At 37.8% G+C, this 23,138-nt stretch overlaps 1 protein-coding gene across 1 annotated transcript in view; it reads left to right on the forward strand.

The window, feature by feature from the left end:
* LOC150094186 (transmembrane protein 181) overlaps positions 1 to 23,138 on the forward strand; it is a 324,122-nt gene that overhangs the window by 205,527 nt on the left and 95,457 nt on the right. The window contains exon 10 of the mRNA XM_090411991.1: positions 22,889 to 22,991. Within this exon, the coding sequence (XP_090268117.1) occupies positions 22,889 to 22,991 (103 nt within the window). The remainder of the gene's footprint in view (positions 1 to 22,888; positions 22,992 to 23,138) is intronic.

Here is a 23,138-nt window from a genome sequence, read left to right on the forward strand (position 1 = left end):
CCAAATGTTTCACCTCCTAAAAACAATAAAGGTAGATTGGAGAGATAGAAGGCTCATATTTAATCTTTATAAGCATCAAGAAGCCCTAATAGAAGCAGCCAGCAATACAACAAAAACCGCAATAGCAAAATTATGTAGAGGTGTAAGACAGGGGTGCTCTCTTTCACCCATATTGTTTAATATCTGTACATTGAAGATGCAATAAATAAATTGAAAGAACTAATAGAAACAGGAATTAAGATAAATGGAATTGATATTAACGGGCTACAGTTTGCGGATGATATAGCAGTTCTAGCTGATAACGAAAACAAACTGAAAGCCATCCTAACAAAGAAGGAAGAAATCTTCACACAGTGCAGCCTAAAAATTAATTATAAGAAAACTAAATTATTAATTACAAGTAAAGCAAATCCAATGAAAATAAACCTGGAAATAAATAATAACCTAATACAACAGGTATCCTCTTTTAAATATCTTGGCAGTCTTATCACAGAAGATGGAAGAAACCAATCAGATATTAAAGCACGAATAATGCTAGCCAAAAAAGCATTCTACAACAGAAGAAACATTTTTGCCAGTAAAGGACTTAGCATCCAGCTCAAAAAAAAGGCTAGTGAAAACATACATATGGAACATTGCATTATATGGTTGTGAGGCCTGGACTCTAACAAAACAAGACATGAAAAAGTTGGAGGCATTTGAACTTTGGTGCCAGAGAAAAATGATGAAAATTAGTTGGACATAAAGGAAAAGTGATGAAGAAGTTCTAAATGTAGTTCATGAAGAGATGTGATTAATGGAACACGTCAATAAGAGAAGAAAAAGCGTAATTGGACACCATTTGAGGAATGGGGGACTGATTACAGAAATAATGGTGGTGACTGTATAAGGAAAGAGGCCACAAGGCAGACCAAGAATTTCATATATAAATAACATAATGATGGTAACTGGCACTAGGAGTTATGAGGAGATCACAGAACAGGATGTTGTGATGTGCTGCTATAACTACCAATCTTTGGATTGAAGCACCAAAGAAGAAGAAGAAGTTGGCCCAATGGATTTGAATATGAAAATCAACATACTGTTCTGTTATTCACCTTGATTATCCAGGCTAAAGCTAAAAGTTTGTTTGATGATTTGAATGCTCTAGATCCTGATCCTAAAGTGCAATCTTTTTCTGCAAGTGCTGGGGGGTTTGAACGTTTCAAGGTAAGATATGGATTTCAAAATCTCTAGCTGACTGGCGAGGCTGCGGGAGCTAATGTTGTTGTTTCAGTGTTATTGTGGTGAGAACTTTCCAGCAAAATTTCTAAGTGTAATTCAGGAACGTGGTTATTTGCCTCAGCAGGTGTTCAATCTCAATGAAACAGGGTTGTTCTGGAAGCGTATGCCTGGTAGAACATGTCTATCGGTGCAAGAAAAGAGGTCCCCAGGCTACTCAAAGGAGAATTGCCTGTGGTATGGCAGTCAAATAAAAATGTATGAATTACCAGAGCTATGTTTGAGTCCTACTTTTGCAATGAACTACGTCGTGAATTGAAGGCTTATTGTGACAAGATAAATGTACCCTTCAAAATTCTTCTGCTTCTGGACAATGCACCAGGACATCCTCCAAGCATCACTGAAATTGATGAGAATATCAAAGTTATTTTTCTGCCACCAAACACAACATTCCTCATTCAACCAATGGATCAGGGTGTTATTGCAAGTTTCAAGAGTTATTATCTCCACAGAACATTTTTGCAGCTAGTTCAAGCTACATGTACTGACAGTGAAGATAAAATTTCAGTGAAAGAATTTTGGAAGAAATATGATATAAAAATGGCAATTGACAACATTGGAGAAGCATGGGCAGAAGTTAAGCAGTCCTGCATGGAGTTTGGAAGAAAATTTGGCCTGGAGTTTCTGATTCTAATGATTTTGATCCTGAAAGTGAGCTTGTCAACTCAAGAAATGATATAGTTAAAATGGCAAAATCTGTTAGATTTGAGGATGTAGATGAGACAAATGTGGATGAACTTCTCAAGTCCCACTTATCAGAGCTCACTAATGAAGATCTTCTGGAAATGGAAAACAACATGAACGATCGATACAAAATAAATAACGGAAAAAACTCACGTAGAAAGATTATTTAATAGTATAATTTTCGCCTGTGTGTCACAGGCATCTTCAGTACATTAAGCTCACTTCTTTCTCACTTCTCCTAAGGACAAGCTTCCACATCTTAATCATCCAGATGTCTACCAGATTCCGTGCTCTTGTGGATTATCTTATTTCGGACAAACGGGAAGATCTGCCTCTATTCGGCTAGAAGAACACCAATCTTATATTGAATACTTTAAACCTGAAAAGTCTGGACTTTCTGAACATGCCATCTTCACTAGACACAGAGTTCATTGGAGAAAGACAAGAGTTCTTCAAAAGTCAGTTTCTCATGGAACGCCTTTATAAAGAAACATGTGAAACTCTACTTCATTCTCCTAACTTAAACAGATCCGACGGCTTATGTCTATCCCCTTTATGGGAGATAGTACTTTACAAATCAGCTAATCTTTCCTAACTTTTTATTGTATTATTTTTATTTTTATTTATTTTTTTTTTTTTAAAGGAAAGTTATTGACCTTTTTAGTTATCTTACACCAGCTACTTAGGTGGCGCTTTTTGGAATTGTCACTTAGTGTTTAATTTTGAGCTTAATGTACTGAAGATGCCTGTGACACGCAGGCGAAAATTATACTATTAAATAATCTTTCTACGTGAGTTTCTTCCGTTATTTATTTTGTATCGATATGTCTACTCATGGTATACCTCTTTTAAAACTTAACATGAATGATGAAAGTCAGGAGGTCTTTGTTGCTGAGCCCATCAAACAGCTTTCAAAAAAACAAATGACTGAATTTTTTAAGCACATTGACAGTGCCATCAGAATAATTGAAGAAAATGATCATAATGAGACTAGAAGCGGCAAAGTTGTGAGAGAAATTCAGAATTCTTTGACTTGCTACAAAGAACTTTATGGAGAGAAGAAGAATGCTGCCTGTCAGCTGAGTCTCGACTATTTCATTAAAAAAGTTGAAGGTCATCAGCCTATCATCCCAGAGACTTCAAGAGAGTGATGATCCAGACTCGCCAGACCCAGTCCATTCATTATCCGATTGAAGACTGTCAGAAGTATGTAGTGTTTAGGTGTTTATGACATTGTATTAATTAAATTCATTCATCCAGCCAGGGCTGCCGAGAGAAATTTTTGGGCCCGTGACAAGTCTGTGGTCCGTGCCCCACTTAAAAAAATGCATCACTTTTGTTTAATAAAAAAAGTCAGCAGTTAAACTATTAGCACATTGTTTACTTGAAATTTCAATATCTTGGTGTTCTTCCATCTTCAAATATTTCAGTAGTAAATGAAATGCTTGTTTTTTGAATCTTCTTTTGCCTTCTCACGATCCCTTTTCTCCTTTCGTTTTTGATTTCCAGATTTATGATGATACATTTCTGTTGGTCGAACTTTTTTTATTAAAAATATAATTTTAATAATTAAAAAATCAAATTAATAAGAATACTTACTTTTATTTTTTAGAGCATGGCCTACACTATACAGTTGCACACTTTACAAACAATCACAAAACCTTCGTCTATCAAAATACTAACAAGAACGAAGCGTTCTGGCAGGGAACATTACTGTGAATGCAATTACTAGTTAGTGCTAGTGCAGCCGACTGCAACAACCTTGTGTGAATGCCTATTGACGTCATCACCTGCTATAACTACAGCAATCCGCGCTGAGAGAATCAGTGTCTTCCAGACACTCACGGTGAGCTAACGAGCATAGCCGCCTGTCTAAAACAAAACACAGTATCATTCTCAATATGCCATTATCCTTTATCATTGTTGTATTATTATGAGAATTAAAACTATGCATTATAAACACAGTTATGTGACACGTTGGGGTCCGACGGTCGGGCCCTTTTAGATGCTGGGCCCGTGATAAAAGTCTCAGATGTCGCCCCGCTTTTGTCATCAGCCCTGCATCCAGCCATTTATTCATTAAAATTTGTGTGTTTTGTTTATAAGTTTAAATAATTCATTTATTAAAATTTCTTTTGCTCACAAGCGTAGTTTTCATTTTTTTATCCTTCTGAAGAAACCCATATCCCTATCTCACCCATGCTAAATTCAACTCACTTTACATGATTATTTCATAGAACCAATTAATCGCATAAAGCAAGGGACACATACTATAAATTAAAGATACAATAAATTATATTCTTAGTTTCATCCTTTATCCAAGTGTAGGCAAACAAAGTTTGCACCTGAAGTAACTTCAGGACAGGGCAACTCATATATAGAAGCTGATGACTTCACATCACTTATCTTGGTATCCTATAATGTAAATCATACATCCTTACAGACATGTATAATGCTATGCATTATGGGAAGGGTCACTACCCAGACCAGTTTTGACTTTTATTGAGGTGAAAAAGTAAAAGGGGTGCTCATCATAGGCCTAGAATAGTTAGTATAAGGGTGCAAGAGAGCCTGATAATATTAGGAGATGGAAAAGACAGATAGCATGAGAGAGAGAGAAAAAAGACATCAGCTCTTTTGTATCATCACATAGTCAAAGGCTACCAGTTTTCCTTTTTCACCAATCTCATAGATAAACAACCAAAAGAACAATTGAAACTAAAGCACAAAGATGACTGATACCCGGGTGGTTAGCCTTATCTGAGTTAACCACCTTGAGTTGGCCTTCTCTGCCTGGGATTACTCTCCAGTCATCCTTGCAATTGGCTATAAGACCACATTGAATTAAGAGGATGCTCTGGATGATGCCCTGGCTGGCTGAGTGGTTAGCATATCCGCTCTCCAGTCAAAAGGCTGCACGTTCGAATCCTGCCGTGGGCATGGGTTTGTGGTTGTCTACGAAAAAACTAGTGGAGGTGGTGGTGGTGGTAGTGGTGGGCGGTAGATGGCATTGGTGTAGATGCTATAGGTGTGGTTCATTGTAGTTGGTGGATTAACTGGTGGAGGCAGAGAGTTGTAGAATAGGTGCCCTCCCTCAATGAGCCTTTGGACTCCCTGGAGGTGTCGCATAATAATAATAATAATAATAATAATAATAGCGGATGGCATCCCTTATCCACTCCACTAAAGACCAACCACTTCCCCTAGACCTAACTGCTGTATACCAGGTCCCTTGCAGCCGTAAATTGTCCTACTTTGGCCAAACAGGCAGGACAGCAAATATCAGAATCTCAGAACACAAGGATTACATCCGATTTCACCAGTAGAGCCACTCTGGGCTTGCAGACCACGCTCTGGATACTCGCCACAGAATAAGATGGAAGAAAGCCACAGTAATACACCGCAGCAAGTTCAAGTATGAAAGACTATTCATGGAATCTGCCTCGGCCCTTAGGAACATGCCAAACCTCAACAAATTTGGATGCATGAGACTGCCCCAAATTTGGGAAACTTTTATCAGAACTTCAGCCCAAAGGCCAAGAACTACCAATATAGCCCGCCAGGGGGCACCATCAGGACTTTAGGAAAACGTTAGCTTCCTAGCTTCAGTCTCATTTGCTGTTATTAGTACTTGTGTGCACGTGTCTTTGTAATAAGTTCCCAAGAAGATGGTAATGTGATGTTCGCCGAAATATCGGAAAGTATATATTAAAGTTTATTTAATTTATATTCCTAGTATACGCTGTCTATTCCTTAAATATTAGTTATCATGTTTAACCAGCGTATAAGCCTCTCAACAAGTCTTAGAGTTAAGCACAGAGTATTGTAGTAGTTAGGAACAATCTCAGCTTTTGGACCTTTATAATCATTTACTCCAAACAGGGGAAGATGAAAACCCAGGTAGTACAGGAGAAGGTCTGCACATGTGTGATTAGTCAGCAATATTTTATAAATTTTTGAAGCTATATTGCTTAAATAGAAGAATTTTAAGACCGGAAGCCCAAATCCTCCATGCTTCTTTGATAGTTGAAGAAACTTCTTTGTATCAGTTAGACCAAAAAAATTGCCAAGGCTTACTATATAATTGTTTTTCTTCAGTTTCTGTGATGTCTGTAATATTTATTATGCACTGAGCAGGAAAGATTATTGTTTTGAGTACTATGGCTTTAGAAGAAAAAGAAAGTAGCCCTATTTTACAGTCTTCTAAGGTTTTAAAGTTCTTGTATTTAAGTTGTTGACCTGGTAATACTGGGTAAGTGGAGAAGGGAATTCAAAGTATAATGAGGGTTTCTTTCTAATGGGTAAGTCCAAAAGGAATCCTCCAAGATCCCACTTTCCAAAAACTTTTAATTTTGTTCTTGTCTGCATCAGCAGTTAATCCACCTATCTTGCTGAATTTTTCCAAAATACCAAAAACAAAAAAATGAAGATATATATGGAATCATTATCCTTCAAAGTACCCACTACATCATCGGCATATTCTAATACCTTATTTTCCTTCATTGTTGAAGAACTGTTATTCCTCGCACAGCATTGGCAACTTCCTGTAAGAAAAGTTCAAGAACCAATGCAAAGAGCAGTGGACTAAGAGGGCAACCTTGCTTGACTCCTTTTCGAATTTTGACCTTGTCTGACAGGAACCTAGGAGACTGGTAGTTGAATTGGCATAGGCTCCTTTGATAATAGATAGCAGCTTTTTACCTACACCACTTTGCTGGAGGATATGGAACAGAAAGGGATGCCAGACATTATCAAATGCTTGAGTGAGGTCTACTGATAGCACTCTCATCAAATGCTTTTTTGTATTAACTAAGTGAATTAGATCACATAGCAGCAATAGATTAAATTCTATTGCTCGGCCTGGAACTCCATATACCCATGTGCTTTTAATTATGTATTTCATTCCCACTTTGAGCCTGCTGTTGATAATGCTGAAAAATATCTTGTAGTCAGTATTAGATAGAGAAATAGGTTTCCAGCTGCTGATTAAGGTGCGATCTCTATTAGGTTTTGGAATGAGGACAGTACGGCTTGCTACAAATTCACTTAGTATGTGTCCTGATGAGAGAAAAGAATTAAATAGTTCAACGTTACTGGATGGGAGAAGCAAATATGCTTCCCCTTTGTCTGGATAGGTGAACTGTTGGATGTGATAGTTTTGAGCTTTATGCTCTCCCTTTGTGGGCAATGTGATTAGTTGATTTCGGCTGGGAGCAGGATTGCTTTTGGTCTTTTGTGTTTGTTGGAGACTGTCTCATCCTACTCTGAGGCTTGTTTGATCAGTGGATTAAGATGGGTGATTGCTCTGGTGAAATATTTCTCTGCTAGATCATGTAGTGGGGGGGGGCAATGTATGGGATTTTGGTCTCTCGATGGATCTGGGTGTTTCTGACATACCATGGTGCATCCAAAATCATCTGTAGGCACTTATTTTGGATCCTCTGGAGTTTTAGGATATTAGACGGTGAGGTGTGTTTCCATGCTGGGGAGGCATACGTGATTACAGGACATATTACCACCTTGTATATTAGCAGTTTATTTTGTACTTGAAGTTTACTTCTGCGGTTGATCATAGGGTAAAGCTGTGCTATGGCTCTGGATGTCGTGCAGCAGATGAGTTTAATGTGACTGTTGAATCTAAGTTTTTTGTCCAGTTGAACTCCCAGATACTTGGTTTCTGTTTGCCATGGAATCTTTTTTCCATAAAGTTGGATGTCTTCATTAATGAAGACTTTTCTTCTGGAAAAAAGCATAGCTGAACTTTTCTGTGGATTGACCTGAATCCTCCAGTCCTAGAACCACTTTTCAAGAGAGGAGATGCTAACCTGGAGTCTTTTAACTGCTAGCTTGGGGCTGAGAGATCTGGTCAGTATTGACGTATCATTGGCATATAGGGCTGTGATGGTTGTTCTTGGGTTTTGTGGGATATCAGTCATATAGATAGAGAAGAGTAGTGGGGGGACAGAAGAGAGCCAGCATCTAAAGTTACCATAGCCTATAAAGAATGCCAGACAAGAAAATCCCCAGGACCTTATGATCTAAGGATAGAGCTTTACTGCGAGGCCTGGGATTTTATTCTTCCCATTCTAATTATATTATTTAATTTGGATCGATTTAATTTGGATTAATTGGATCGAGGGGAGGAGTGATTGCTTGAGTTAGTGTAGTAATTGACGAGTTAGTGAATGGACTATTCTGCTGAGCAGACTCAAGAACTACAATACCAAAGACTCTACAGCCTATGTTTTTATCAGCGCTCAGATATTTGATTCAAGTTTCCCAGGCCCTCTCCTGTTTCCTGCCCTGTGCCCGACAGTAGTCTTCCACCTCTCGAAGTAGATTTCAACTGTCGGTCTACACTTGGTGGAAGAAAGGGACAAGGCAGGTCCTGCACCAAACAACCCCCCCCCCCCCATCACCAACTACAAGACTTAACAATGAATGGAACAGACGTGGATAGCTTTAAAGACCTTCTACAGCATCTAAACAGAGATCAAGCACTAGAACTATTTAAATTAATGCTTAAAAAATTCGACATGGAATGCCCGGGTTTTCTAAACCTATACACACACAACCAGCTGAACCTGAAGGCATCTAGGACGAAGATGAAGAGATCACAGAAAGAAACAACATGACGCTCCCCCCACAGACAGACAGACAGACCTCACAGAAGAACACACAAGCAAAAGACGCAGAACCACGAACAACCACATGGAAGATGACACACCCTCAAAAACATGCTGGGAAAAAAGGAAAAGGTCCCCCCCCGATAATCCTCTGAGAAAAAGAAAAATGGACCACAGTTGCACGAAACCTGAGAGAACACAACACTGACTATTCCAGAATACCCCCAGAACCACTGAGAAAGAGAGCATCAGCAGGCAAGGCCACTGCTGCCAAAAGTTTGGCCATGCCAAAAAACTATGCAAAGCTGAGTACAGATGCATTAAATGTGGTGAAAAGCACCAAACCATCACCTGCTCCAAACCAAGAACTACACCAGCCAGATGTGCCAACTGGCTGGTGTGGTTCCCATCCCACCAACTACAAAGGATGCATACATCATCCTAAAAACCGTGGGACGGCAAGACCACCCCAGGCACCTGCTCCCATTACCACTCAAAGATCACAGATTGAGAATGATAAAATCACAAATCAAAGAAATGTAAGCCAAACAAATCAGGAAAGATCATACCCCCCCCCCACACACACACCAAAACTTATGCAGAAGCAGCTCGCCCTAAGAATGCAGCACATACCTCCCAAACAATCCCCAACATAATGTTAATTCTGACCGTCTCACTAGCCACCATGCTGAACCCATCGCAATCCTCTACGAAGAGATTCCTGCAAGGGACCCACTCCATACTAGCAGCCCTAGACAATGAACAAAACTAAAATACAACCATGTATTTTAGTTTTGTTCCTGATAGCCGCCTGGAATGCCAGTGGCCTCACCAACAAGACGCTAGAGCTACAAGAGTTCGCACACAGATGAAACCCCGACATCATGCTAATCAGTGAGACTCACCTGAAACCTGCCGATAATCCACAAGTAAGAGGATACACCATGTACCGAACGAACAGACTGGGTGCCAGAGGGGGGGGGAGGCACAGTCATCTACATCAAACCCTACCTCAGCTACAATACTATACCCAACCCACAAACCACCAACCTGGAAATTACAGGAGTAGAAGTGCACACCAAGAGTGCAGGAAGTCTGAAGATATATGCAGCGTACAACCCACCCAGCAAACCCCTATTAATATCTGATCTGGACTCCATCCTCGGCTCTACTGACTCCATTATTCTGGCAGGGGGATCTGAATGCTAAGCACACTGCCTGGTTCAGCTCCACACTCTAAACAACTACACAGCAGCCAATTCAGCCTTAGTTTCAGGACCTGTCGAGCCTACCCATCACAGCCCTATTAGCAGATCGGACGTATTAGACATTGTTGTTTTAAAAAATATCAAATATCAGTATCAGCTGGAAACCGGTAAATGAATTGTCTTCAGACCATAATTCTATAATACTCAAACTAGGCACACTAGATCAATTCACTCCCCCCCCCCCTGCATTCATTCATAGCATGGGACCAACTAGTCAAAGTCCTCCCAGAGCATATGGCCCAGTACCTATCATACACAAAAAGGAGGAGTCAGATATTGCAGTAAAAAGCCTAACAGACCAAATCAAGAAGGCAATGGCATCAGTCACCAGAACTACACACATCCATTCAACCAGCAGAATCCCAGAGGAGATTACAAACATTAGGACAACAAATAAAGCCAGGAAGAGGTACCATAATACTAGGGCCCCACAAGATAAAACGATCCTAAACAACCTAAACAGAAAAGTAAGAGACGCACTACAAAAACATAGAAACCAGGAGTGGGAAAAGAAGCTAACATCTCTAAACCCAGCGCTGATCATACTATATGGAAATTCTTAAAGATCCTCCGTAGAAAAAAATCAATCCCCCTTATCCCCCATGCAGACCAAGCAAGGAATAATACACTTGGATAGAGATAAAGCTGAGGCTCTGGCTGACAGCCTGGAGGAGCAGTGCAGACCTGCATATGTAAACCTGAATATTAGTCACATATATAATATTCATAGTCAAGTCAGGCATACTCTAAGGCAAAGAGAGAACTACCCAGACTACATCATCCCTACCAACCCCAACAGAAATACATAACATCATCAAGCACTTAAACTCAAAAAAAAAAGCTCCAGGACCAGACGAAATCACCAACAAAATCTTAAAGATTCTTCCCAGAAAGGCCATAGTTCATATAGTCAATATAACAAATGCAGTAATCAGACTACAACACTTTCCCATAGCTTGGAAAATAGCTTTGAAATAATCTGCAACTCCTCCAGAGTTACAGGCCCATCAGTCTACTATCCAGCCTCGGCAAAATCGCAAAGAAAGTAATCCTCTCTAGACTACAAGATGCAACAGAGAAACTTAAAATCATCCCCAATGAACAATTTGTTTTCCGAAAGGAGCACAGCACTACTCAACAAATACACTGCCTAGTAGAACACATCACACTCGGCTTTAACTGGAACCAGCACACTTCAGCCATATTCTTGGATCTAGCAAAGGCATTGGACAAAGTCTGGCACCAGGACTTACTCTACAAGCTTATAATAGTCAATATACCCATAAATATCATAAGGCTGATCAAATCTTATCTCTCAGACAGATACATGCAGATAAAAATCGATGGAATTGTATCATCCAGACGAAAAATCCTGGCAGGGCATGCTCAAAGTACTGTGTGTGACATTTGGAAAAAATATTGTTTGACTAGTAGTGTAAAAATTATGCCTCTAAGACATCCATGTTCCACCTTATACAGACAGGACAGGACAGAAAACTGGCTGAATTTGTAAATACCATGAGCCAAACAATTTAATGCTGCATCGTTGAACATAAAGGAGTGAGGTAAGTGACCACACAGTATGAAATTGGCTGAATGGTCAAAAATTTCACTTTTGTAAAGCTAAAATGAAACCTTTTTTTTTGCAAAGTAACACAAAACTGTGCATTTCCAGTGGTGCAAAAATCATGTAAATTGAGAATTTGATGACTGGAAAAAAGTCATATTTAGTGACGAATCTCGAATTTGCCTTGGAACCAGTGATAATAACAATACTTTGTATGGAGAAGAGTTGGTGAAACGTTCTTTGATGAGAAGATTAATACCAAAGCTAAATTTCCACTCTCATTTACCATTTTGGATTGCATGACATCACAAGGTGTTGTAAACTATTGTGTTACACACAGTCAACTCCAAAGTCTACGAAGAAATTTTAGGGCATTTGTTGGTTCCTAGCATCAAAGAATGATTCCAGGATTCCAATGACTTAATTTTTCAGGATGAAAATGCATCTTGTTGCCACAGCATATGAATCAAGAACTATCCGTGAAACAATGAAAACACTCCAATTAAAACTATGATCGGCCTTCGAATAGCCCAGACCTTAATCCGATCGAAAATGTTTGGAATATTTTAAAGCAAAAAATGAAGCACCACAAATGTCATGGTTTTAACCTTTATTGAGGTCTCATCATCTTACACTTGGATAAAGGATTAAATCAAGAATATAATTTATTGGCATTTTTCATTTATAGTATAACCAAGTGAAAAATTTCCAACATCTATCTCTAATCCAGAGTATTTTAGTAATAAGGTGCAACATCTTTTGGCTACTTGTATATGGAAATATGACTTCTGCATTACTTTGACCTTAGTATCACTTCTGGGTCTGGCTCCCACTGATGACATCTCAGTTTTCAGCAAGTACTTTGGTTTTCTTTCATTTGTTTTTCACTTTGATTTTATTTTACTGCTGCTTAGTTGTGGTTTTACCCCGCACTCGCACTGGGTTTTTTAAAGTAAATATTAAGATTGCTGGTAGTGCAGTTAATATCTGTATTACTAGTTGGCTGAGTGGTTAGCATATCTGCTCTCCAGCCAAAATGCTGCGGATTCGAATCCCACTGTGGGCATGGATGTTTGTGATTATCTGTGAAAATACTAGTGGTGGTGGGGCAGTAGATGGTGTTGGTGTAGTTGTGGTTAGTTGGTGGGTTGAGTGGTGGAGACAGAGTTGTAGAGTAGGTGCTCTCCCTTCAATGAGTCTTTGGACTCCCTGGAGATGTCATGTAATAATAATAATTATGGGATTACTTTTAGCAGTATCACAGCTGCCATTTTATAGTAGCTCAAATGGAGCATTTGCTGGTGGTATAGAATTATTTCTTTATCATGACTGAAAGTTTTATTTTATTTTTTTTCTCACTTACAATCAAATGGACGGTTAGCCTAGTGGCTGTGTGCTTCACAACCATATGGTTGTGAAGCACACAGCCACTAGGCTAATCCCACGCTAATTCCACCTTATGTAGGGCTGACCACCTTATCCTGTGAATGGCTTGAGGTCCGATGATTAATAAACCCTCGACACTGCAAAGTAAAAGAGAGTAAAAAGAAGATGAGATGAGATGAGACAATCAAACGCACAGGTTTAGTATTTCTCCCCAACTGAGATAATGGTACCAATTACTCCAAGAGTGTGAACTCTAGGAATTGATATTCCAGAATGTGAAGAAGCAAGATGGGTGACTAAGGTTTTAAAAGAGATAGTTGGTGCTAATAAGATTTATTCTTTCTCCCCATATGGAGGAGGGAAATATTTAATTGTCAAAAGACAATTCTCGAAATGAGTTAAGATTAGTAACATACGAAAGGGTTTATCAGGTGAATATCCAAAGTGGTTTTCTGGTGATGTCACCTTCACAATGGATATGAAGATGACATACCAAATTTTGTCAACATCGGTACAACCCAAGTTATGGTAAACTATCCTGGAGTACAAAGGCAGTGACTGCATTGTGATTCATATGATCACTTGGGTGGTAACTGTCCCAAATCTAAATGTTTCAATTGCATTGTGATCAGACATATTGCCAATCAGTATCTTAAACCCTATCAGAAATGCGAAAGGTCTGAACACTGCTTTAACCTCTGTCCTTTCAGAACTTTCGCTGAAAGAGTGTGAGCATCATTAGAGTCAATTAGAACACTATATATATTAGAGGCATGAAGAAGAGCTCCCAAATCTTCCAATTCAGTATAGTAAAGATGGTGCTTTTAAACAAACTACACTTGGTAAAATTACAAAAAATGCATGACCAAATCAGCTTCAAAATTCCAGAACTTCAAGAGCCACTTTCCCAGTCAAATATGGATGGAACCACATCAGTTGAAATGACCAATAATGAACCTAGTATAACTGAGCAGATACAAGATGAAATGCAAACACATGAAACTGTTCTACAAGGAGAAACTAGAGAAGAAACAGAAAAGCAAGTAAGACAACTGAAAGAACTTAATATGCAAACAAGATAATCAAAAAAGTAAAGATGAATTAATAAAAAAAAAATTGAGCATAAACTCTTCAGACTCAGAAGAGTTTATGGACTATGAAGAACCATCTATGCTAATAAAGGGAAAGCAAGAGATACAATGAAAGAAAATATAATAAAGATGTTGGAAGTTTTTTCCCACTTGGTTAGACTATAACAAATTTAGTTTAATTCTTTATCCAAGTGTAAGCAAACAAAGTTTGTGCTTGAAGTATCTTCAGGACTGAAGCAACTCGTGGTAAAGGTGGACCAAGCTCTCATCACTACTTGTCTTAGTATCTCCCATAATGCAAAGCACATCTCCTTGCAGACATGTATAATGCTATGCATTAAGGGAAGGGCCACTACCCAGACTGGTTTCGACCTTTATTGAATATTCAAGTACAGGTCAAACTCCAAAAACTCAGCATTATTCCCCTCAGTAACAGGCTCACCCTTCCACTGAGAAGAACTCTCAGCGTTGGCTCTACCCTGTGATAGGCTCACCCCACCACCGAGCAGAGCCACTCATATGTCATCTGAGGGGCAACAGCCGTGTCTCAGTTAACTTCATGGGCTACAGCATTGCCATTCATTACCCAAGCTTCCAACTGGTTTTGACCTTTATTGAGGTCTCACCAGTGGGAGACAGACCCAGAGGTGGTGATACTAAGGTGGAAGCAATGGAGAAGTCATATTTACCAAATGAGTTGCCAAAAGGTGTCACAACCTTATTATTAAATTACTCTGGATTTAGAGAAAGATGATGGAAGTTTTTTATTCCACTTGGTTAGACTATAATAAATTTAGTTTAATCTTTTATCCAAGTGTAAGCAAAGTTTGCACCTGAAGTATCTTCAGGAGTGGGGGAACTCGTGGTAAAGGTGGACCAAGCTCTCATCACTACTTGTCTTAATATCTCCCATAATGCAAAGCACATCTCCTTGTGGAGTTGTATAATGCTTTCACTATTTGCTTTGCTTACACTTGGATAAAGGATTAAACTAAATTTATTATAGTCTAACCAAGGGAAAAAAAAAAAACTTCCCACATCTTTCTCTAAATCCAGAGTAATTTAATAAGGTGAGACACCTTTTGGCAACTCGTGTAGGTAAATATGACTTCTCCATTGCTTCCACTTTAGTATCACCACCTCTGGGTCTGACTCCCACTGACAAGACCTCAATATAGGTCGAAACTGGTCTGGGTAGTGGCTCTTCCCCTAATGCATAGCATTATACATGTCCACAAAGAGATGTGCTTTGCATTATGCGAGATACTAAGACAAGTAGTTACGAGAGCTTGGACTATCTTTACCAAGAGTTGCCTCAGTCCTGAAGATACTTCAGGTGCAAACTTTGTTTGCATTTGCACTTGGATAAAGGATTAAGCTAAATTTATTATCAAAATTTAATAAACTTTACTGATTTAAAGTTTTCTCAGTAAGATTATCATCTACATGAAAAGAAAATAACTAGCTTCCAAATCAAGAACGACAGGCATGAAATTGAAGTAATGGAGTAACTGTAAAAAAACTGGAAAAACAGTTCTCAAGAAACAGGCTGCACAATTGCTCCTTCACAGATTGAAGACTTCATCAGGTTCATTCAATATTTAGAAGTTAATCATAGCATCTCCTTTCTGCATTGCCTCAATAAATGAATGAGGTTTCAACAGGCAAATTAAACAAGAAACCATATGGAAACTTATGCTATGCCATAATATCAGATTTTTGTTTCTCCAAGAAGCATACTTCTGCAGATATAAAGATATAAAAACTTTAACAGATAGATATCCTTCTTACTTATTGGAGCTTTGGAAAATTTAACAGGGCTGGAGTAGGAGATCTTATTCTTCCCCCCCCCCCCCCCCACACACACACCCAGGGTCATTCTGTAATATCCAAAGGAAGAAAGAAGAAAGAAGAAAAAATGCAGAAGAAAGAATCTTGACAATAGACTGGATATACTGTGGATGTGTAATAAGGTTTATAAAAGTTTATGCTCCATCCAAAGGAACAGGTAGACGAAATTTCTTCCAGAAATTGGAGCCATATTTATATGGTGTTCACTACGTCATAGCAACTAGAGACTGAATTGTATTGAAAACCCCACATTAGACAAAATAGGAGGATACCCTAGGAATGAAAAAGTGGGATATGCACAGTTAAAAACATGTCTCGACAATGCTCAACTAGCAGACACATGAAGGATTTGCAATCCTAATCTCCAGGCTTAAACATATATAAATCAAGGTATTGGTAATCGTCTTGATCAAATTAAAATCTCTTCTTCCTTTGTAAACAGGATAATTCAGATAAAACATTTTGACATCAACATGTCACCGGATACGCTAACCACTCTCCAGCCAAAAGGCTGCAGGTTCGAATCCCACCGTGGGCATGGATGTTTGTGATTGTCTGTGGAAAATACCAGCGGTGGTGTAATTGCAGTCGTTTGTTGGACTCTGAGTGGTGGAGACTGAGTTGTAGAGTAGGGGCAACCTCCCTCGAGGAGTCTTTGGAGGTGACAATTAATAAATAATAATAATAATCCAGTTCTACTTAAGTTCCACTGCATGGAACAAGTAAAGATCAGTTCTGGACCATGGCGACTTACATCAAATTTTCTGTTGATCTTTCCAATCAAATTCTAGACCCTCTGTTCAAATTGGAATAATGTTACCTGGAATTAGGATATCTGGTTAAAATTCAAACAAACAGTAAAACAGAATATGATGGAATGGAAAAAGGAACAGGCTTTCTTCAAAAGCAAAATGTTGAAAGACCTGTATAAAGAGAGAAGCTGGTTTGTAACAAACCAGCGCAATGATATAGAATGTAGCAACGTTATTAGAAACATTAACCATAGAGATAGAAGTGGAAAGGCAGAAACAAAGAAGAAATTTTAAGATAAGAATACAGCAGCACTCAGCAGATAGCTGCTGAGTACTTCAGCTGCATTCTTCAACAGAAATTCACTAAATTCTGCAAAGAAAGGATTATCACTCAAATCTGCATTGATGGTGAAGACATGTCCACCACCCAAGATATTCACGACTCCTTTCAAAAACACTACAAAAATCTGTTTGAAGACAATAATTCTGTTAGAAATTACAACTCTTGAAACATCAATGACTTTCCTCTTCGAGACATTCCATCTTTCAGATATTTAATCATTCAGTTTTTTTAAATTGCTCAAAAGTTCTTTCAGAGGAGTCATCCTTTAACACTGTAGATAAAATTCAGATTTCACAACCATGATTTCATTACTGTTCTCTTATTTATAAACGTTTTCTCTATACTTTACACATATGCAAACATTTGTAGATTTGCATTTTGGGGAATCACGTTTGTTTTCTCAGTGATCGCTTACTTTTCCCAACTGTCTGCTTGATCGGATACTTTTTTCTAACATAGATAATTTATTTTCTTTAAATTAACCTGTAAATTTGAATCATACATAAAATTTTATTTTCTTTTTTATACTTTACAGTGAGCTATTTTATTTCTTGCATGCTAAAACATTTGTATGTTAAACTTTCCAAGAAATATATGGTGTATATTGCAGTTGGCATAGTGATAACAACATTGATGGATGCTTTTTTCCTGGGGGTTGTATTTTGGTCAATCGCCTCTTGGCCCTCTCCAACATCTCGTTATCCCTTTGAAAACCAGGTAACCAAATCTGTGTACAGTAGTCCATATGTGGCCTAATCAGAGTCTTATACAATGGAACCATAATCTTCTTGCTTCTACAAGTCACTGTTCTCAGCATCATTCCCAGAATTTGTTAATGTTGTCATCACAGATTTGGCAATATGTCGTCTAAATTTCATATCCTTACTACCATCCTTCCAAGATCTCATATTTCCCTCCGCCTCCAACAATATATCCCCACCAGGAGTAAATTCTATATCTCATCTTTGTTTTCTAATTTTTAAAACCTTACATTTTGCAACATGTGACGGCTGAACTGGATAAGGGTAATGGGTTTACAGTAATACTACTGGACCTTGCCAAGGCTTTTGATAGAATACCACATAGAACCCTAATCAGTAAACTGGAGCAGATGGGGATAGATATAGGGTTGGTGAGATGGAATAGGAGGGTGGGTGAAGGAGAGATACCAAAGAGTGGTTTATTCAGGAGTGGAGTCTAAAAGACGGCTTGTGACTAGTGGAGTGCCACAGGCCTCTGTTCTTGGACCACTGCTTTTCAATTTGTTCATCAATGATATAGGAAAGGATTTGAGAGGAAGTGTTCACTTGTTTGCTGATGATGCAAAGTTGGGTAGAGCAATTATGAGTGCACAGGATGTCAAAATTTTACAGAATGATTTGGATAGTTTGGAGGACTGGGCTAGGAAAAATGGATGTCAATTTAATGTGCCAAAGTGTAAGGTTATGCACTTTGGGGTGAAAAGAATAGCAGCAGAGTATCACATTGGTGGAACCGTACTCCAGGAGATTGATGAGGCTAGGGATTTGGGAGTGTTGGTGGATAGGAAATTGAAGTTTAGGGGGCACATTGCAAAAGGGACTAAATCAGCTCATCAAATCACTTGGCTTCTGAAAAATACTTTAACATGCAGAGACGAACAAGTTGTTGTTCCTCTGTATCGAGCCTTGATAAGACCCCATCTGGACTACTTTGCCCAGTTATGGGCACCAGGGTTTCTTCGTGATGGGGAGGAAGTGGAGAGGATCCAGAGACGAGTGACCAAGATGATAGCAGGTCTGTGGAATGAACCTTATGAGAATAGGTTGAAGATTTGTGGGTTGCAGAAATTGGTCAATAAGTGAAGGAGGGGTGATATGATTGAGACATTCAAATTACTGAAGGGTTTCTATAAGATTGATCCAGAAGATATTTTTGAAAATATGACTGGTGGTGGGAGGACTAGGGGCCATGAATGGAAGCTGGGCAAGAGCGTGGTTGACAAGAGTATTAGAGCTAGGTTTTTTACTTGGAGAGTAGTGAATGAGTGGAATAAGCTTCCAGAGTCTGTTGTGGGTGCTACGACCATGAATGAGTTCAAGGCAAGGTATGATAGATACTGTGTGAATGTCGAATAGTTGTTCTTGACATGATGTTATGGCCTCCCTCGATGAGTCTGTTGACTCCTTGGAGTTGCCCAGAACAATAATAATAATAACATTGAACTGGTATTCCCACTCTCATGCCCATTCACTCAGTCTATTCAAGGCTTCTTGTAAGAAGGCCCCAACATCTGCTCTACTTCTCATAGTTCATTCCAACTTTGCGTTATCTGCAAACAACTGAATATCTCCATTCAAATCTTTCCCAATATCATTAACATAAAAGTTAAACATCAATTGCCTTAACAGATCCCTGAGGCACACCACTAGTGACTTTCCTCTTCTACATATTGTTCCCCCCCATACACAACTTGTTGATACTTATCAGATGGCCAGTCTCCAATCTAAAGCACTAGCCTAATATCCAACCCCATCCACTCTAGTTTGATTATCAATTGTCATGCAGTAATCTATCAAAAGACTTTTCAAAGTCAAAGTATACTACTGCATATCCAAAATCCTGCATCCAGTGCTGCTGTCACCTTATTGTAATAAGTAGTTGGTTACTAAAACATGACCTCTCTCTCTGTTTGAAGTTTTTTTACGGTTATTCTATAAATTAAAGATGTCAAGATAATTTTATTCTTAGTTTAATCCTTTATCCAAGTGTAAGAAAACAAAGTTTGTGTCTGAAGTAATTTCAGGACTGGGCAACTCATATATAGATGCTAATGACTTCACATCACTTGCCTTAGTATACCATAATGCAAAGCACATATCCTTACAGACATGTGTGATGCTGTGCATTATGGGAAGGGTCACTATCAACCTTGGTATCACTTCTGGGTCTGGCTCCCACTGATGAGACCTCAATAAAGGTTGAAACTAGTATGGGTAGTGACCCCTTCCCATAATGCATAGCTTCATACATGTCCGTAAGGATATGTGCTTTGCATTATGAGATACTAAGGCAAGTGAAGTGAATTCATTAGTCTAAAATTAGTAATAATTTCAGGTGTAAACTTTGTTTGCAAGTGAAGTGAATTCATTAGTCTAAAATTAGTAATAATTTCAGGTGTAAACTTTGTTTGCTTACACTTGGATACAGGATTAAACCAAGAATATAATTTCTTGGCATCTTTAATCTGTGACCTCTCGTTAGCAAATCCGTGATGTCCATCAAAAATATTGCCATCGTTGTCAACCCAATTCTGGATCCTGATTCTCACTAGTCTTTCCAACACTTTAACCCCAACACCTGACACACAGATTGGGCTATAATTTGATGCTTGAATTCTGTCACCTCCTTTATGAAGGAGTACAATCTTGTCTTCCTTCCACTCCTTTGGAACTTGACCCAATGTAGGACTCATATTAAAAATCAATCTCTTCAAAAACCAAGTCGCATAGCCTTATTAATATCAAGTTAATGTTTAATTTGCTTAATTCTCTCATATACTTCTTCCTCACTCACAGTCAGTCTCTCCTCCTCATCATCCACTAACTGCTCTCAAACTCTCCATGATGTCACATTGACAAGGTTGAAAGACATTTATGAACTGCTTATTATCTTCTGCAGCTGGAAAAGTGCAATGTGATATGGATGACGAGATGTAGTAATTGGCTTTAAAAAAATAAAGTCAATTACTACATCTCATCCATATCGCATTGTTGCTTTTATACCATAATGCACCTCATATTTTGTAAATAATCTAGCCTTCTTGCCACTGATGATGACCTTTAAATTTCAGGTTGAAATATTAGGCAATTAAAGTTTATTATGTCAATTGTTTCATCAACCTTTTGTGTACATGCAATTTATTTTACTGTTATAGCACAAGTATTTCTCAAACATTACCCATTTCTTATTCTACTGTTTATTTCAACAAGGTCTATTTTTTCTTTGTGTCAACTGCCTATGACTTGAAAAATTCTTCCAATTTTTTTGTAGTTGAACCTTCTGTGGGATTGTAGATTCATGTATGTTTAATTGTCTAATTCCACATTTTGATGTTTGCCCACATCATTCTACATGATACTGCCTGTGATTCAACAAGATAATCCCCATGTTTATTGTTGAATACTATAGTTACTCTTTCATTTCACTGATCATTATTGCCTGAATATAACATGATATCTTGGGGTTGTTATTTATAAGAACCTGCATTTTTTTTTCTTTGTTTCCTTCTCTTCTGTTTCATCTTATATTGAGGGTGCCTACCTACCTTGGATTCTGTGCATGTCAGGTTTTAGTTTGTTCCAGTAGCACTCCACCAGCATGAAATCCTATCATGTTGTATAATCATTTCTTTTTGGTTTAGGATTTGACTAAATCCAAAATTGCCATCCTATCCCCATTTGCTCTTTATTCAGGTAGGTACCTGCTAATGGGGTGGTTGGTTTTTCTACATTCCTTAAAAGGCCTTGTGCTGGTACTATCCTCCTCAGTTATTTAGCTTTGACCCTTAAGTGGCTCCTATGCATTGTTTTCCTTTAATAACAAGAAGTACAACCTGTGTCCAAATACAGTATTTTTAATTTTCTGTGTTTTTCCTGTTTTACTCTCCCTATAGTATTAGTAGTAAGTTAATCTTTTGTGTATAGCCACCTTGTAATCACTTCACATGGAAATCCTACAGAACTTCGATCTTCATATTAAATAATACTAATAATCTGATCACAGTTATATTTCTCTTAGGGAAAGAAAAAAAACAAAAGTCTTATCATATGTGTATATGCACACTGCTTAGTGACACTGACTGACAGATCAAAATGTTTATTTACTTTCTGTAAGATAACAAAGCTGAAATGAAGCATGGGGTAGCTTTTGTGCATTCATCGAAAAACCAAAAATATTTTTTTGAATTTTTCAGTGGAATACAGTCTAGGATATTAGAATGGGATTATTATTATTATTCCCATCTGGAGTTCCCCTCCCCTTCCTTGGATTACTGTTGCAGAAAATATGAACAAACCATACTCTTTTGTTTGCAAAAACAACAGAAGAACATGATCTTAGTCCTGTCAATTTGTATTTGTTTAAAGGTGCAACTAATATGTTCTCATGCGTGTGCAGTGCCCCAAAGGTTAGAATTATTTATTTTTATTTATTTATTTTTCTCTCATTGTGTAGGATTAAACAAATAAATGCCACATTCGTATATTCAGATACTCAATTTCATGAAGCTAACTATCACATCATCAGAAAATAATAGTTAAAAAAATAGGTAATGATATTTGAAAAAAAAAAAAAGACTAACAAAATAAAATATTTACATTATGACTTGTTTGTAGGTTTTTTTTATTTTATCTACCATTTTTTCTGGCTGATATGAAACTAGTTGAGTGTCTAAACACTTTTTACTATCCAGTTGTTCTATGTGGTTGAATACTGGCATTACAATTTCATCATGTCCTCATACCACAAAAGCTTTCACAATGAAACCTCTTTCATATTGCCTTTCTAAAATCATTTTGATATCAGAAAAAAAAAGTGAATTTTTATTTTTCAAAAAGTCTATAAATTTCTTATTTATAGATCCTGTAGAATCTGCATACTTCGCTCAACAAAATGAATAAAGAACTATTTCTGTTGAATAAGAGTAACAAGAGAACTTTGTAAGTTTAAAAATATCCCAAGCTCTTACAGCTTCATTTCATCAGATCATTTTCTTTCTATATCTCCTTTCAAACTGTTTATTTCTGAGTGTGCAGGCATCTTCATGGCTCATGTACACTTAAAAATAGGATTGACAACCATTAACTGCTGAAGGATTGCTCCTGGTTATTCTCATATTTGTCAACTCTGAGTTTATTCTTAATTGTTTATTTGGAGAATGCCCAGTGCTTTAGAAGATTAATTGATATAGCTGAGATATTGATAAATAAATTTATATAAGTTAAGTAAATTAGTAGATGTCATTTTGTAATCATAATGAATATGTACTCATTTTTGCAGGGTTTGAAAATCTTTTTCTTTACTGTTGGAGCTGTATATCTCATTTATTTATCATACTTAATTATCAGAGCGTATACAGAATTGAGATCAATGCCATATTTTGGTATGTTTTTAAATTTTTCTAAACTTATATATATTAATTCAAACTTCAATTTTTATATATCATGCAATAGAAGATAACATATAGTTACCTCTCACTACAGAAAACTTGTAAGGCTTGAGAGATTCAGTGGATAGTTGCTATGGTGAA

This window comes from Typopeltis vanoorti, chromosome 22, assembly GCF_054136105.1.
Source record: "Typopeltis vanoorti isolate ZY-2024b chromosome 22, IOZ_Tvanoo_1.0, whole genome shotgun sequence".
Classification (NCBI taxonomy): domain Eukaryota; kingdom Metazoa; phylum Arthropoda; class Arachnida; order Uropygi; family Thelyphonidae; genus Typopeltis; species Typopeltis vanoorti.